Below are 16,604 nucleotides of genomic sequence, written 5' to 3' on the forward strand. Positions count from 1 at the left end.
AAAGTCTGACCGAGACATTTTGAATCCATTCAAGGACAAGCCAAGTCCTCCAGGGCCTCATTTGATCTGATAAACTTCCGCTTAGGCCTTGGCATATTGAAAAGTTTGGAGAGGGGGAACAGATAAGATTGATAATTTTTAGGAACACGAGGTGACTTGCACAGGTCAATGATTAAAGCCGGCATTGCATAAAATAACCTTAGGATACCCTCCCAATAATTCGATACACATTCAAGATGCACAAGACATCTACAAATGGTATCCTTCGTTCCTTGTGCTGCGAGCGTTTCCCCGAGATCCAGAGGGTTCGGATACTCTTCTGGGAGAAGTTTGAGTCATCCCCACCTTTATGGGCCAATTGAATTCCCCTAAAAAACCTAAGGATAAACTAAGAGAGTGGACGTACTTGGCGGTGATTCAAATTTTGTCATGCCGCCTTAGCTCATGAAGCTTCTTTGTATAGCTTTAGGGGGGGAAAGGGAGAAAAACAAGCCCTAATAAAGCTGGACAGGAAGATCTAGCGGATAAAAGACCAAACGGAGGTATAAGTCAAAACCCCGTTTCCCACAATTAATGATGCCTTAATGCCTGGCTTCGGCCTCGGTGCCTGAATAAAACTGACAGAAGAATTAAAATAACTAACTGGTTCAAATTATTTTACATTGTAACTAGTTACATATGTAGTTATAGACCGGTGGAACTTAACTAAGGAGTGGTCAAGAACCAGGCCAAAAATCAGGCATTAAGACATCATTCGTTGTCAAAGTAATGGCGATTTACTGCTAGGCCCAAGCAAAAAGGGTATCAGCATACAGCCTAGGCCTCATAATTTCTTCTCCATGCAAGAGTTTATCTCCAAGTACATTCATTCTCGGGATTTCCCACGGATTTAGCACCGCGATGGTAATCAATCAGAGTGACGTCCAGGGATATATCCATGCATTCATAGAGAATGAGTCAAACGAGTCACGACTACGTCCAAATTAGGACATTGAACCCGGTCCCACAATGTCTACTTAATCTATTCAGAATCTTCCATTCAGTTCATTTCCATCCAAAAGAGGATAGGGATTATCCTTCTCTGTTATTATCGCACCATGTCACTCTTAGAAGCTCTTCACCATGGCATTAGACCTGTCGCTTCGTCTATCGTGCCTCCCGAGCCAGAGCTGAACCCCACAACCCCAGCCGAACATGTTCTAGACACGGAGATTTCTGTAGGAGATACCTTGACGCCTACAGATGGCCAACCTGTTTTTGAACGGGCGCTGCCTAGTCGGACGACCAAATCGCGTCGAGTGGTCATTACTGCGCTGCTCATTCTGGCTAACCTTGTACAGGTATAGTCAGGATCAACAATCTTCTTTAAGAAGAAACAATACTGACGATAGTAGATGACAGTCAATTTTGCAGGCATTGCTGGAGGAAGCACCTTGAGTGAAACATTGGATGTTAACGACACCTACGCCTCGTGGATTGCTGCTAGCTATGCGTAAGGCACAGGGCATCGAGGCCTTCATAATATACTGCCTCACTAACACAATACAGTCTAACCCAAGGTACCTTTGTATTAGTTAGTGGTCGATTGGGAGATGTTTATGGCCACCGGGAACTCGTACTAGCCGGGGGTGCCTGGCTCACCATCTGCACCCTGGCGAATGCCTTCTGTAACAACTTCTTCGCCTTTGTGACGATGCGGGCTCTAGCTGGTCTTGGAGGGGCGTTAATCATGCCTAACGCGGTGGCTATGATATCCAGCACCAATCCCCCCGGTCGCGTGCGAAATTTCAGTCTTGGACTCTTTGGTGCGTCGGCACCAGTAGGAGGATACCTCGGGGCCTTGCTCTTAGGTGCCTTTCTAGAGCGGACAGAGTGGAAGTGGTTTTTTATCTTCATGTAAGTGACCCGTTCAGCCCTCGGGTGGTCCTGAACTAGGACGTAAGCGCTAAAATTCCTTGGTAACACAGTGCCTGCCTTGGTGTCATCATATTCACTCCGCTCTGGGCGTTGAGTCCGCGAGAACCACCGGTCGATCGACACGGGAAAGTCGACTGTGTTGGATCGGCTCTTGGAACAAGCTCGTTGATCCTGTTCAACTTTGTCTGGAAGTAAGTTGTTGATAGCAAACCGAAAGGTTGTATATTAACATATCCCCAGTCAAGCACCGAGTGTCGGCTGGTCAACCCCTTATGAGATTGTTCTCCTGATTAGCTCAATGATGTTATTCGGGTGTTTCTTGCTCTGGGAAAGAAACTACGCGGCAGAGCCCATCATGCCACTCGATATCTTCAAAGCTCCATCCTTCCTCATGCTGCTCTTGGTCGTGCTTCTGAATTATATGGCCGTGGGAACCTTGATCTGGTACCAGGTCCTATGGCTCCAAAAGGTCTGGCACTGGTCTCCCCTGCAATTTGCCGTGGGCTGGACCCCATTCGTAATCTGTGCCACGGGCGCAGCCTGTCTCGCGGCGTGGATGATCCCGCGAATGGCAGCACAATGGATCCTGGCTATTGGAACCGTCACGATCTTAATATCCAATGTCCTCATGGCGACCGTGCCAATCCATCAATCCTACTGGCCCCAAATCTTTCCTTCCGTAGTCCTCTTCTCATTCTGCCCGGACTTTGTGTACACGGCCGGCCAAATTATTGCCAGCAACTCTGTCCGCCGAAATCAGCAGGGGATTGCTGCGTCCGTCATTGGCACACTGAATCTATACGGGAACAGTCTCGGACTGGGGTTTGCATCCACCATCGAGGTGCAAATTGCCCGCCGGTCGGGTAGCCAAATCATGGGATATCGAGCGGCACTTTTCTTCGGTGTTGCCATCAGTGCTGTAGCACTTATACTTGATGTGTGCTTTGTTCGACTGGTCAAAGATAATCGGGAAGGCTGGCATGAGGATGATCATATGGAGGAAATTGAACTGACGGAGCAAGCCGAAGCCTCTGGTGTCCATCTACCCAATGTAAACCACTAGGAACTAGGGGAAACCGGGAAAATGTCGGTAGACCGAACGTGGGGTGACAGACAAATGCCGGTTGAGCTTAGACTGTAAAAAGCCTCAGCAAGTGGAGAGAAGCTCGAGAATCTATTTGTCAAACTTATTCTCGGATGACGTCCACGATACACCAAGCCGTATGCCCCCGGTTTGACATGGATGTCGGATGTTGTGTATATGCTTCCCCACGTTATGTTGAACTCAGTTTACCATGGCTTTTCAAGGTTTGCGGGGATATGATCTCAGCAATGAGTTCGGTGAGAGAAAGGAGGTAGGGAAAGTGAAAAAAAACTGCGGAGAGGCGGGGAAATTGTATGGGATTGGCCATAAGCCGTATTCCGAGCTTGGATTCCGAGTGGGTATCGGCTTTTCTGGCTTTCCTCGTTTCTCTGACTCTGCTGGCGTCGTTTCGTTGGCCGGTTTCTTCCGTTTTCCTTGGTCTTTTGTGGGGAATTTCGGTATTTTTCTGGTGTCCCGTGGGTTGTGAAGTCCGAGAGCCCGTGAAGACCGCGATCCCGTGACCTCAGACCCCTAAAAATGTTCCCGTGCCGACGCGACAACACGGGGTGAACTTCCCCCCTCACATTCCACTTTTATTTATATCCAATCAGATACCTCCCTCGGAATGTTTGCTCTTCTCGGATGCCGAGTCGGTGAGCTCCACCGTGCGCCCCCCCGCGTATGTTGTACGATGGACATACCATGGGGCGTGGGGGTACTGGGGAAAAATACTAGCGTGGGATGAACCATGAGAAAGGTTTTTGGTTCCTCTTAAAATGCAAGAATCTGCTCTTTCCTGATCTCCCCGGATTATCTGGCATTGCTTACCATCACACATATAAACAATGGCAGACGATATCTCACGGGTGAACCGTGACCAGATGGAGGTCGAGGCCGAGAAGGAACGAGTTGAAAATGTCGAACACATTGCCCAACCAAAGCAAGATGGCCTACCTCAGATGGACCCAGCTCGCCGGATTGTTGTCGAGAAACAGCTTAAGCGCAAGCTCGATGCCCGGTGCAGTTTGTTCGTCGCGATCTACAGTGAGTGTCCTCTTTTCCAGTGCTCCATCTGTATATACATAGACAGCATGTGACTGATCACGTGGATTTCAAAAAGTCATGAACTACCTCGATAGGAACAATATGGCTGCGGCTCGCCTTAAGGGTCTGCAGGAGGATCTGAGCCTGAGCAACACCGAGTACTCGACATGTTTGAGTATCCTCTACGTCGGGTACATCATCATGCAGGTACCTTCCAACATGTTCATCAACCGCATCAGCCGGCCCTCGCTCTACATTGCCTTGGCTATGTTATTGTGGGGTCTCATCTCCACCTTGTCTGGCAACACCAAGAACTTTGGTCACATGGTGGCTGTTCGTTTCCTGCTGGGTTTCATCGAGGCAGCTTTCCTGCCCGGTGCCTTGCTCATCCTCTCCAAGTGGTACACACGCCGCGAATTGACTACCCGGAACGCCATCCTGTTCTGTGGTAACCTCATCTCTAATGCATTCTCTGCACTCGTTGGCGCCGGTGTCCTGTCCAACATGCAAGGCGTCATGGGCCATGCTGCGTGGCGCTGGCTTTTCTGGATTGAAGGCGCGGTGACTATGTTCCTTGCCATCCTTGCCGCCTTGATCTTGCCCGATCTGCCGCACAATGCACGCGGATTCACTGAGGAAGAGCGTCAGGTTGCGCAGCTTCGCATGATCGAGGATGTCGGCGAGGCTGACACCGATAGTGAAGAACTTGGTGCCTTTGGCGGTCTGATTATGGCTCTCAAAGACTCCAAGATCTATGTGATGATGTTCACGTTCGTAGCATACGTGGTCGGGCTGAGCTTCAATGCTTTCTTCGTATGTGTTTCCCTATCAAGCAATCGACTTGGACCTTGTACTGACTTGCTTCATAGCCTACCCTTACTGGTACTCTCGGATTCGGGTATGTCCCGACTCTGCTGATGAGCGCACCTCCCTGGGTCTTCTCCTGCATTGTCTCCGTCATCAATGCATGGCACGCGGACAAAACACAAGAAAAGGTCTGGCACATCTTGGGCCCTATCGCCATGGGTGCCGTTGGTTTCATCATCTGCATGGCCACCAGCAACGTCGCAGCCCGCTACGTCGCACTATTCCTGCAAGCCGGTTCCTACGCGGGATTCATTGTATTCTACTCTTGGATCAGTTCCTCATTCCCCCGGCCCCCGGCCAAGCGAGCTGTTGCCATTGCCATGATCAACGCCTTCAGTCAACTGGGCAATGTCGCTGGTTCGTATGTTTGGGACTTGGATGAGAATGGGTTCCGCTCCAGCTACGGAATCGTGTTGGCCATGTTCGGTGTCACAGTCGGCGGATGCTGGTATTTCCGCTGGATGCTGCAGGGCTTGAACAAGCAGCTCGAGGAGGGTGAGCTTGCCGATGTTGGTAGAGAGGGGTCGACCGAGAACGATATCCTCGAACACCCAGACGAGTCGCTACGTATGCGCAAGGGTTTCAGGTATCTCGTTTAAGTGTTTCATTATGCGAACGACGTGTTCTCAGGGTCTTTGTCGAGATCCCATAGTCAGCACCAGAACTTAGGTTCCTCAACAATTTCATTGCTCTCAGTGCGACCATGCAATCAATTAGTCATCTCACTCTGTATCCAATCATTGTCGACAAATCATAAGACATTGAAAGTTCTATCCATTTCCGCTTTAACCACGCCAGTGGACCAATACCGACTCCCTAGTCTTAAGATGATTTCCCGCTAGGTGAGAATTCTTGAAAATATGCATCTTGTACGGTGCACATCCAAAAGGTATGAGAAAGCTACAGTATGCATTTTTGGCTACTATAATTTCACCGTTCAAACGAGACATAGCAGCGAGATTTTATAATCAGCCCGAAAAAAAAAGAAGACCACCGCTGTTCTTTATCTTTTTCTGGCTCAGAATCTAGTTCTATCGGTCCTCCCGCACCAAATTGCGGTACTGATTGTTAGGATCCTGTTCCTCTTCTTCCGCCGATGGAATTGTCTTCTTCACGCGGCAAGGGGTGCCAACGGCAACAGAGAACGGCGGGACATCCTTGGTGACAACAGATCCGGCTCCAATTGTTGAGCCTTGGCCGATTCGCACGCCGGGAAGAATAATCACATTGCTTCCTATCCAGCAGTCGTCTTCGATAAAGATCGGATGGCCGAACTCAACGAACTTGCGACGAGAAAGAATGCTGGTATCATGGCCAGCAGTGATGATACTAACTCCGGTGCCAATCTGTACACGGTCCCCAATAACAACCAGGCTGGTGTCTAGTATAGTAACGCTAGGAATTGTTAGTAGATGTTATTGAGACACGGACAGAAAGAAGCATGACTCACTTCCAGTTGAAGAAGCAATCCTTCCCGATCATAATGTTGCATCCGTAGTCTGGCAAAAACGGTGGCTCGATAAAAGTTCCATCTCCAACCTTGCCGACGAGATTCCGCAATAACTCAAGACGCTTGTCGCCGATCTTGTCATAGGTCACGGTCTTTGTGTCCAGGTTGTTAAAGTCTGCGGCACGACCCCGGCACAGATGCCGCGCCTCCAGGAGTTTCGGGACGTTGGGGTTGTACCTAAACAGTTAACAACAGGCTCGTAAAGCTGTAAGTATATTGTGAATGATATGTACATACATCATCCCGGATACCATACGCTCATAATCTTCGCAGAAGGGCACTCCTGCCAGTCCCCGAGCTAGCTCGATGATTTCAGGGCGTTTCTCAATGGCTGCCATTTTTAATAAATTGTCAATAAAGACCTGAAAAACCCGTGGACAGGACCGTAGAATCAGAGAGGGGATACCACGAGATATATGGACCGGAACCCGTGACAGGCGGGGTGATGTCCCGACAATTCGCCGGGGAACGCCAAGAAATGGCGGGCCTTCCTATTTGGGTATAACTGCCAATTTATACCCTATATAAGCATCGATAGTGTCTACCTAGGTAGGTATAATGGACTCTATAAATATAGTAAGTTCGCTATATCATGAATACTCGTACAGGATCCACAGTGTACCTAGGTACTATGTTTCAAACTTGCGAATGCGGTTATCTGCTAGAAGGCCATATTTTGTAGAATGTCGGAATCTCCTAGTGGTTCTAGATATTTGAATTTCTTCCCTGTCGGATAGACTCTCAAGTATAATCTACCGACTTATGATGTACATTAACTTTGTCCGCATCGAGCGTTTCGCGTCGCACAGCATCAACATCAAATGCAGCCCTGCTGTGGAATATTGTTTCCATCTCTTCAAGACTTTTCCCTTTCGTCTCTTTGACAAAGAAGAAGACAATTATCGCCATGATAATATCGAGGACTGCGTAGAAGAGGAAAACGTAACTGCCCCAGGAATCCATCATGTAGCGCGTCACCAGCGAGAAAAGGAAGTTGAAAAGCCATTGTGTCGATACTGCGACCGAGGTTCCGACCGCCCGAATACGCGTTGGGAAGATCTACCATGCTAGTTAGTGGTGGAACTGGTGATAGACGAGCATGGGATTACTTACCTCGGCGGTGTATGGCCACGGCAATGGGCCCCAACTGAATTGGTAGACGGAGTTGGTCAAGAAAATCATAGCCACCATGCCAATGCCAGCCGGGGTGGCTTTTGCATCGGGCGCTGGTGTGGTTTCCTTGACGACTGTGACAATGATGAAGCACCCAGCCATCAAGAGAGCTGAAATCCAAAGGGTCGGCTTGCGACCCCACATTTCGGAGAAGAACAAGATGTAGATGCCAACAGTGATGAACTTCTCGGCGCCAAAAAGACCAGTGATGAGAAGGGATTGGTTGGTGTCGTTGCCAACTAGCAGCTTGAAGAACTGCGGGCCGAAGTAAGCCAGCGCGGTCATACCAGTGCACTGCTGACCACAAAACATGAAAAAGGCGAGTAGCAATCTGTAGCGGTTTGCGGGCTCGAGAAGTTCGCGCTTATTAAAGCCCTCTGTTGCTCGTAGTTCTTCCTCCAGTCCCACTCGTATTTCGTTGAACTCTGCCTTCACTTCGGGTCCTACACAGCGAGGATTAGCCCTGTTCCACGTCTCTGGGGTATATATCCCTACTATCCCTACCTTCACTGGCTCTCATCCATCTTAGACTTTCCCATGCTTCATCGAAACGGCCTTTTTTGGCCAACCAGCGTACACTTTCGGGCATAGCACACAGACCCAGTCCAAGCACTCCAGCTGGCACCATCTGGAGACCAACGGGAATCTGCCACTGCTTTGAAGAGACGGGCAGTGTAATCTTCACCGCATAGTCAATCCAGTAGCTTAACATCACACCTAGTGCGAAGAGCCACTGCATCCCTGATCCGAGCTTGCCTCGAATTTCCTTAGGTGCCATTTCGGCGTTGTATGCTGGCACGACCGCAGTGCCTGCACCGAGACCGAGACCAGCGACAAACCTCCCAATATAGAAGCAAGCGAGGGAGTGTGATGGCACCACCTGCAGAACCACACCGAGGCAGAACACAATCATGGCTGCTTGCACTGTTTTCTTTCGCCCGTACCGTTCGGACACCGAGAAGATCGCTAAGGCGGCTAGGAATGCGCCTACATTTTGCAAGCTTACCATCACAGCGCTGACGGTTGTGTGGTCCTTGTACCCAAAATCGTTGATGTAAGACTTGAACTCGAGGATACCACCTATCCACCAAGACGGTTAGTAAATGATCCCTAACCAACTGGGCTTTCATTTTCACTTACCGACAATTCCAGTATCATATCCAAACAGGAAGCCAGCTGTGCAGACAAAATATCCAAAGAAGTACGCTCGGAAGGCCCCGAGCCTGGTTCCTGGTAACCCCATGATGTGCGACGTAGTACTCACAGACTACGAGACACGGGTGGGAAGAGAGGATGAGAAACCTTGAGGGGGTAAAAATGAAAAAGCACCCGAGGCGTATCTCGAAGCCTTTAAATCTAAGCTTCGCAGGGGTTGATTATCCGATTCGTATTCCAGGTCACATACAGCACGCAACCTGTAGTGTCGCATACGCCATAGCACGCCATAGCCCCAAACTTCCTACCTATCATTAGAGAGCCAAGAGGATGCCAGACAAATAAGAAACGCCATGTGGTATTTTGAAATTGGAAATTTACCCGATATAACTAAATGCGTACTTGATTTCCCAGACTGGCTTTCATTTTCCGCTTTAGTGTTCCTGTCCTTGCCGCTTTTGGCTCTCTGGGTAAGTCTGAGCACGCGGGGCCCCGCGCTCTGACCTTGATCAACACGCCTCATATCAGATAACTTGAAGCTCCTAAAGTTCAGTGTCTCCTCTTCCGCTTTCTCCAATGTATGGGCGGTGTGCATGTGAGGCCGAAACCATTACTATTCAGCTTCCATGTATCAACTAGGCCGTATAGAATAATCTAAAATAATCTCAAATAATATCTATCAAATATCTGGATCATTGTACCTGGGCTGGCTCCTGTGAAGTTGTGTTGGCCATTTCACTCTGACCCCCAACTCATAGGCAATATTCAACACCAGACTCGGATTACGTGCAAATTCTCGGGCGATAATGACGACATCCGCTTTGCCAGAGGCCACGATATCTTCAGCCGTTTTACCATCCCGGATCATACCGACGCTCCCAGTAAGGAGTCCCGGAACTCCGTCCTTGATTCCCTGCGACAGATGTGCTTGATAACCTGGACGAAGTGGAGGCAACTGTTGATCAGGCACTAGACCGCCCGAGCTCACGTCTATCAGATCGACCCCGAGGGGTTGTAACAGCTGGCACAGTCGGACCGATTGTTCAGGGGTCCAGGACTCTCGATCGGGGATCCAGTCCGTGGTACTAATACGATAAAAGAGCAAGGTTTTGTCTGGAATAGCGGCACGAATGCCCTGTACAACTTCCAATGCAAATCGTGCACGGTTTTCGAGACTGCCACCGTACTTATCGGTGCGCTTGTTGGTGAGAGGTGAACAGAACTGGTGAATGAGATAGCCATGGGCGCCGTGTATCTCGATCACATCAAAGCCAGCTTCTACGGCAAGTTTTGCAGCATTGACAAAGTCACCGATCGACTTCTGAATCATTTCCTTTGTCATAGCGGTAGGGATCGGCCAAAGCCCATCATTTTTGTAGGGGCGATTGGACGGAGAAATCAGGTCGTCTGGGAATCCATTTTCTTCTTTGTTGGCTGGTTGGTGCCCAAGCCATGGAGCAGTCACACTAGCCTTTCGGCCGCAGTGCTGCAATTGAATGCCAGCCTTTTGCCCCTGAGAGTGGATGAAGTTGACCACGCGCCGGAATGACGGTACCTGGCTGGCTGTCCACAGCCCTGCATCTTCCATTGTGTTGCGACCTTCGGGTGAGACGGCCGTAGCCTCACAAATTATGAGTGAGGCTCCTCTGGATGCATACGAGCCTAGTTGGACCAAATGCCAATCAGTTAATTCCCCAGTCTTGGGGCAGGAGTATTGGCACATGGGAGAGACCCAGACCCGGTTCTGAAACGTAGTTGAGCGGATAGTGATCGGTTCGAAGATTTGGGGAACGGGTGCATTCTCATCATACATGGATAATAGAGACCCTGCTGGAGGCGACTGGACGGGTGTAAAGAAGCCATGGTCTCCCGACATGGGCTCATTGATGTTTAGCTCTTTGCTTGCGTTTGAGCCTGCCATATTGGAAAACAAATAAAGATACAAATTGAATAAATAAAGTGTTGACCCGAAGTAACCTTTCGTTTTTCGGAGGCCAGCAACGGCGACAGATGGAATCGTATCAGTGCCAGGTGAGGCCACATCCATTATGTAGCTATTTGACCCTGAGATTACGTACCTACCTAGGTACTGGATCATTGGTTATTAAGATATTTGATTTCTAATCGATGAAGGAGCACCTTGGAAGGGAACTCCAAAACAATGAATGCGATCTAACTTCTTTGGTCCAGATCGGAGTGACTCCGAAGTGGCTAAAATTGGAATAAGGTGGAATTTTCGACTACCAGGTAAATTACTGGCTACAACTTGACATCCCAACAATGGTAGTCTATATGGGGTCTTCCAAGGTTCATTATATCTTGCCTTTTTAGGCTCACGGGTGGCTTCTCAAGGTTTTAGCCTCCGGGTGTTTAGCGAAACCTCACCTGATTCGGAGGTATATATTTCAGGTGTACTTTAAATGTAAATTTTCAATAACATGACAAGGCGACATCTGGACTATTCGACTGTCTTGAAATTGATGCATGGCGTCAAAAGGTCTACTAACAGTATTATAGGAGAAATACGTCTCGGTAGTTGAGATAAACATGTGTAGAATTTGAGATGGTACGTCGGGATCTCCGGGTTCCTAATTTCCTAATCGGGCTCCGAAGCTCCAATCCCCTTTCGGAATAGCGCTATATGGTACCTCCTATGCTCCCTCTTTCGGAGTTACTCCTATTCTGACTTGGTTATCCAAAAAAAATATCTTCAAATTGTACCCCCTGCATTGTTGGCAATATGATTGATAATCTTAGGTTGATTTCACAATTCGAACATAGCGGAGAGCATCAAAGGGGCGCTCTGCTTGGTATAAGGAACCGCGTCCATCATAGAGCTTAATCCAGGTCTTTGATAACGTTATTTTTCCGAAGCTATGACGGCGACCAAAGAGCAATCTATAGCAACGGCTACTCGTACACTGGCCGGCGATCTCGTCGCTGACTTCGTCACGGCCTGCCAGTCGTCCGTGAGGAACAAGGACAATTCCATTGTGTGGGATCATCTAGAGATGGAGGGTGGTGGTCAAGGGGTAAGAATAACACCACAGAAGCGATGAATCAGCAACTAGCCGAATGTTAATTGAATCAATCAACAGCATGCGCTCGCTCCCTCGGTCGGATCCATGGTCGAACGATACGCGCGCAGGGCTACCTCGGTGTTTGGGCACAGAAGCGAACCATCCCGCAAACTTTTGCATTACTTCCGAGGCCATATCAAGGCCGGGGAGATGCTGATGGTAATTGGGCGACCCGGCAGCGGCTGCACAACGTTTTTAAAAGAGCCTTTGCCATATGCATGCCGAATATAAAAGTACCACCGGTACTTTACTATACGGCGGGATACAAGCAAATTTCGAAGAGCCGGCAGCTCCAGTTGAGACCACATTCTGCGGTAAGAACTGCCCTCCGATATCCCAATCACAGTCAGTGGCTGACGACAGAGGGCGTCTGTAGCCGAGGAAGATATTCATTTCCCAAGCTTGACCGTGGAGGAAACTTTGAGGTATGCTAAGATGAAACACTTTATGGCATACCGTCTGTTTATTGCTGAAAGACTAATGCCAACTCTCCTAATAGATTTGCTGTCAACTCTCGGTTCTGCAACGTGATATCCTCCGCGGAAGCAGACAAGACCGTGGTCAACCTTGCCCGTTTGTTTGGGATCGATCATGTTTTGGCCACCAAAGTAGGCAACGAACAGATTCGAGGAGTAAGTGGCGGAGAAAGGAGAAGAGTGTCTCTAGCTGAAGCTCTAGTCACTTGCCCCGAGTAAGTCTGATTCTATCTTAGTGAGGTGATATCCTCCGCAGCGCTTATAAACTGATTGGGCTACTATAGTCTGATTTGCTATGACAACCCTACCGCTGGTCTTGACTCCTCAACCGCTCTCGAATTTGTGCAAATGCTACGAGAATATGCCAACCAGTCCCACTGCACCATCGCTATGAGTCTGTACCAGGGAAGTGACGACATGGTTCCTCTATTTGACAAAGTGGCTGTCATAAATTCGGGGCACTGTATCTACTACGGTAATGTGGTTGCAGCAAAGTCCTACTTTGAGGATCTAGGATTCTATTGTCCTCCAACAATGTCAATTACGGACTTCTTGAACTCGATGTCTGCGGAGCCTGAAGCACGCCAGTCACGCCAGGCAGCAGATAGTTGGTCGATTCCACAGACCCCCGAAGAATTTGTCACTGCATTCTGGAAAAGCGAGAAGGGGGCTCGGCTTGGAACACAGATCGAAGAAGCGAAGAATAGTGCTAGTGCCGCGGAAAAAGCGCTAGGTCGGCGGAAGGAATCACGACAGACATACTCGATTCCGATTCTCGCACAGATTCTCCTCTGTGCCTACCGTCAGTATCGCATATTCATCACGGATCATAACGCCTGGATAGTTGAGGCTGCCTGCATGGTAGTTCAAAGTATCATCCTCGGTACAGTCTTTCGAAACCTGCCACATGAAACTTCATCGCTGTACCAGCTTGGATCAGTTGTTTTCTACGCGATCCTCGTGCCTGGACTCCAGTCAATGAGTGAGTTTGGCAATACCTTTGCACAGCGACCGCTGCTCTTGAAGCATAAGCGGTATCGTTTCTATCACCCAATGTCGTATGGATATGGCCAGATCCTGTCAGATGTTGTATGGAAAGTGGTGGTTATTGCGTACAACATCCCTATGTATTTCTTGGCCGGGCTTCACCGTACGGCAGGCCATTTCTTCATTTTCTTTCTGGTCGCTTATATTTCCCACCTGTCGCTTTCAATGTTCTTCCGCTTCATCGCCGTCTTGTCACCGACCGTGGAACGTGCCGGTCTTCCCGTCGGCATCTTCTTGACAACGCTGGTCATTTACACGGGCTGGTACATTCCACCACCACAGATGCAAGTCTGGCTAAAGTGGTTCCGGTTTTTGAATGTGAGTACCAAACATGCACGAAATGATGATTTCGATGCTAACGCAGAAAATCTCGAATGGAAAGCCCATGTACTACGCCTTCGAAGCGCTCATGATCAACGAAGTTGGAACTACTGCCTACGAATGCACTTCATCCGACTTGGTTCCTCGTGGCCAGACCTATACGGATGTGGCATATCAAGCCTGCGCCATCGCCGGCTCTGAGCCCGGTAGGACTGTTGTGGAAGGTGCTTCATATCTTAGAGTCTACTACGACTTTGACAATTCTCACCTCTGGCGTAACGTCGGCATAAATGCAGGCTTCTTCATTTCTTTCGCCGTTTTGGTCGGGCAAGTAACATCGATTTATAGAGAATTCAACCGCTAACATAAATTTAGTCTTGCAATGGAGATGTTCAGGCCCCCTGCTGGCCTCCTTGCTACAGTCTTTTATCGTCAGAACGTCGCGCGTATTGTACCTTCTTCGACCAGCAGCACCGAGAACGACCTCGAGGTACAAGGATTTGCTAGGCCAACAAGGAAGTTATCGAGTCCTGAAGAGGTTCGGTCTCGTGGCGGTCATTCCTTCGCTTGGAAGGACCTCCACTTGACACTCCGTAAGGATGGACAGGAACGGACTTTGCTGCAACATATTGACGGTGTGTCCATGACATATCTACAAATACTGTTTTCATCGCCGCTTTATTCTGATATGCGTTTGAATTTAGGGTGTATTGAGTCTGGGACGCTGACTGCGCTGATGGGTGTCTCTGGTGCTGGAAAGGTGTGTGTATTTCTATCGTGCTCTATGTGGCACAAAGCTACTCATACAATCTCCAGACCACACTCCTCAATGTGTTGGCTGAACGCATGGACATTGGTAAGTTGACAGGTACACTGTACCTCGATGGGTCGCCGCTGCCAAAGTCATTCCGCTGGAGAATGGGTTATGTCCAACAGCAAGATATTCATCTTCCTTCCCAGACAGTGCGCGAGGCTCTTCAAATGACGGCCCATCTTCGTCGCCCTCCCTCACTTTCAACCGACGAGAAGAATGCCTACGTTGAAGAAGTCCTAGATATGCTCGGAATGCAAGATATCTCAGATGCGTTGATCGGAGTTCCCGGCGCTGGCCTCAATCTCGAGCAGCGAAAGCGGGTTTCTATGGGTATCGAACTAGCCGCCAAGCCAGATATCCTGTTGTAGGATGAGCCGACCTCCGGATTGGACGGACAATCTGCGATCTCTTTGGTCCAGTTACTAAAGAAACTTTCAAGATCGGGTCAGACGATTCTGTGCACCATTCATCAGCCTGCCGCAGCCGTGATCGAGGCTTTTGACAATCTGATTCTGCTGGCTAATGGTGGTCGAGTGACCTACCAGGGACCATTGGGTGAACACTCTTCCACGGCATTGAAGTATTTCAGTCAACACGTGGAAGCTTGCGATCCAAAGCGAAACCCGGCAGAGTACCTGTTGGACGTCGTTGGGGCCGGTTCCCGGTCAAATGTTACCGCTGACTGGGCTCAAATCTGGTCTGAAAGCAGCGAGCGTCGTGTTCAAGATGCCAAGTTGCATGATCTTAAGAACGAGCCCACAGCTGAGCAGTCTCGGCCCCAGCTTTATGCTACTCCCTTGTCCCATCAATTTGCCATCGTACTTCGTCGCACCTGGTTGTGGTACTGGCGTGAGCCTGAGTATTTCTCTGCCAAGCTTTGGATGAATGTGGCTAATGGTTTGTTGAATGGCCTGACTTTTTTGAACATCCCCAATAGCCAACAGGGTGCGTTTGACCGTGTGCACACGATATTCCTGTCCTTCTTGATGGGCCCACCTCTTGGCTTGTCCATGGAGCCACGGTTTACCACTTTCCGCGACATCTTTGTGTACCGGGAAAGGGCCAGTCGATCATACCACTGGATTGTGTTTGTGATGAGTTCCATTGTTATTGAACTGCCCTTCACCCTCATAACGGCGCTAATCTATTGGCTTCTGTGGTATTTCCCAGCTGGGCTGCAAACCGACCCCACGCATGCTGGCTACGCACTGCTTTGTTACTGGCTGTTTTCCATCTTCACTGTGAGCCTGGGATACCTCATTGCAGCGTGGATGCCAAACCTGAATGCCTCTCTCATGGCCAATGGTTTCTTTTTCATGTTTGTAAATACGTTTGCCGGCACCTTGACGGCGCGCGAAAAGACCCCATCGGGCTGGAGTTGGTATTTCAACGTGTCCCCGCTGTATTACCTGGCGGAGGGACTCACGACCAATGCTCTTTATGGACATGAGCTTGGTTGCACACCGAGTGAAGCTACTGTCTTCCACGCTCCAGCCAATGACACTTGCATTAGCTACGCTGGTTCTTTCTTGCAGTCCGCTACAGGTTATTTGGTAAATCCAGATGCCACTGGGGCTTGCGATTATTGTCGGTATAGCATTGGCCAGGAATACGTAAGTGGGGAACTCGGCTTTGTTGAAGCCTCTGCTAATCACTGCATTCCTCGATAGTACCAACAATTTGGTTATGACAACGATCGTAAGTACCGTGATATTGGGATATTTATAGGATTTATTGCATTCAATTTCACGGCTGTCATTGTCGGTACCTATGTGTCGAAGATCCACAAGTGGAAGAGGAAGACTGAGTAAGGATTTGGGAGATTCACGTTCAGTATCGAGGCCATTCATTGGATTATTATTCTATATTCTTCATAGATCCTAATTATTAGTACCCTTCTTCAACAATGTATCATTCTTCTACATATTTCCTCTTATCGAATGCAAATCTCAATGTCGGTCATCCTGTAAATGTAGACCGCCGTGCTCTGAAGGCAGTAGGAAAACACAAGGTAGAGGTATCTACTCCTCATTATGCAGCTGGGGTAAGGCAAAGACCATTCCGGGATAAAGCCAGCAAGTCATGGCGATTAGGATAAGTCCCAAAAGAGAATTGC

At 49.0% G+C, this 16,604-nt stretch overlaps 6 protein-coding genes across 6 annotated transcripts; 3 read left to right on the top strand and 3 right to left on the bottom strand.

The window, feature by feature from the left end:
• Window positions 1-1,097: 1,097 nt before the first annotated feature.
• Window positions 1,098-2,980, top strand: N7489_008327 (uncharacterized protein; the record flags this gene model as incomplete). Its single annotated transcript, XM_056714077.1, has 5 exons — window positions 1,098-1,340; window positions 1,395-1,492; window positions 1,549-1,896; window positions 1,968-2,108; window positions 2,158-2,980. The coding sequence occupies 5 exons, from the start codon at window positions 1,098-1,100 to the stop codon at window positions 2,978-2,980; spliced, it is 1,653 nt and encodes a 550-aa protein (XP_056567792.1).
• Window positions 2,981-3,846: 866 nt separating this feature from the next.
• Window positions 3,847-5,511, top strand: N7489_008328 (uncharacterized protein; the record flags this gene model as incomplete). The annotated part of the gene is made up of 3 exons (XM_056714078.1): window positions 3,847-4,045; window positions 4,122-4,858; window positions 4,915-5,511. 3 exons carry the CDS (start codon window positions 3,847-3,849, stop codon window positions 5,509-5,511), a joined length of 1,533 nt encoding a protein of 510 aa, XP_056567793.1.
• A 432-nt stretch (window positions 5,512-5,943) lies between these two features.
• Window positions 5,944-6,760, bottom strand: N7489_008329 (sugar O-acetyltransferase; the record flags this gene model as incomplete). The annotated part of the gene is made up of 3 exons (XM_056714079.1): window positions 5,944-6,307; window positions 6,363-6,599; window positions 6,660-6,760. 3 exons carry the CDS (start codon window positions 6,758-6,760, stop codon window positions 5,944-5,946), a joined length of 702 nt encoding a protein of 233 aa, XP_056567794.1.
• Window positions 6,761-7,163: 403 nt separating this feature from the next.
• On the bottom strand, window positions 7,164-8,838 carry N7489_008330 (sugar porter family MFS transporter; the record flags this gene model as incomplete). The annotated part of the gene is made up of 4 exons (XM_056714080.1): window positions 7,164-7,481; window positions 7,536-8,038; window positions 8,100-8,675; window positions 8,736-8,838. 4 exons carry the CDS (start codon window positions 8,836-8,838, stop codon window positions 7,164-7,166), a joined length of 1,500 nt encoding a protein of 499 aa, XP_056567795.1.
• Window positions 8,839-9,429: 591 nt separating this feature from the next.
• Window positions 9,430-10,671, bottom strand: N7489_008331 (NADH:flavin oxidoreductase/NADH oxidase; the record flags this gene model as incomplete). The annotated part of the gene is made up of 1 exon (XM_056714081.1): window positions 9,430-10,671. One exon carries the CDS (start codon window positions 10,669-10,671, stop codon window positions 9,430-9,432), a length of 1,242 nt encoding a protein of 413 aa, XP_056567796.1.
• Window positions 10,672-11,626: 955 nt separating this feature from the next.
• On the top strand, window positions 11,627-16,299 carry N7489_008332 (uncharacterized protein; the record flags this gene model as incomplete). Its single annotated transcript, XM_056714082.1, has 11 exons — window positions 11,627-11,782; window positions 11,849-11,989; window positions 12,194-12,255; window positions 12,330-12,521; window positions 12,591-13,671; window positions 13,718-14,001; window positions 14,050-14,309; window positions 14,379-14,434; window positions 14,491-14,852; window positions 14,928-16,101; window positions 16,159-16,299. The coding sequence occupies 11 exons, from the start codon at window positions 11,627-11,629 to the stop codon at window positions 16,297-16,299; spliced, it is 3,909 nt and encodes a 1,302-aa protein (XP_056567797.1).
• Window positions 16,300-16,604: the final 305 nt, after the last annotated feature.

Source organism: Penicillium chrysogenum, assembly GCF_028827035.1.
Source record: "Penicillium chrysogenum strain IBT 35668 chromosome Unknown utg000004l_segment0_segment0, whole genome shotgun sequence".
Classification (NCBI taxonomy): domain Eukaryota; kingdom Fungi; phylum Ascomycota; class Eurotiomycetes; order Eurotiales; family Aspergillaceae; genus Penicillium; species Penicillium chrysogenum.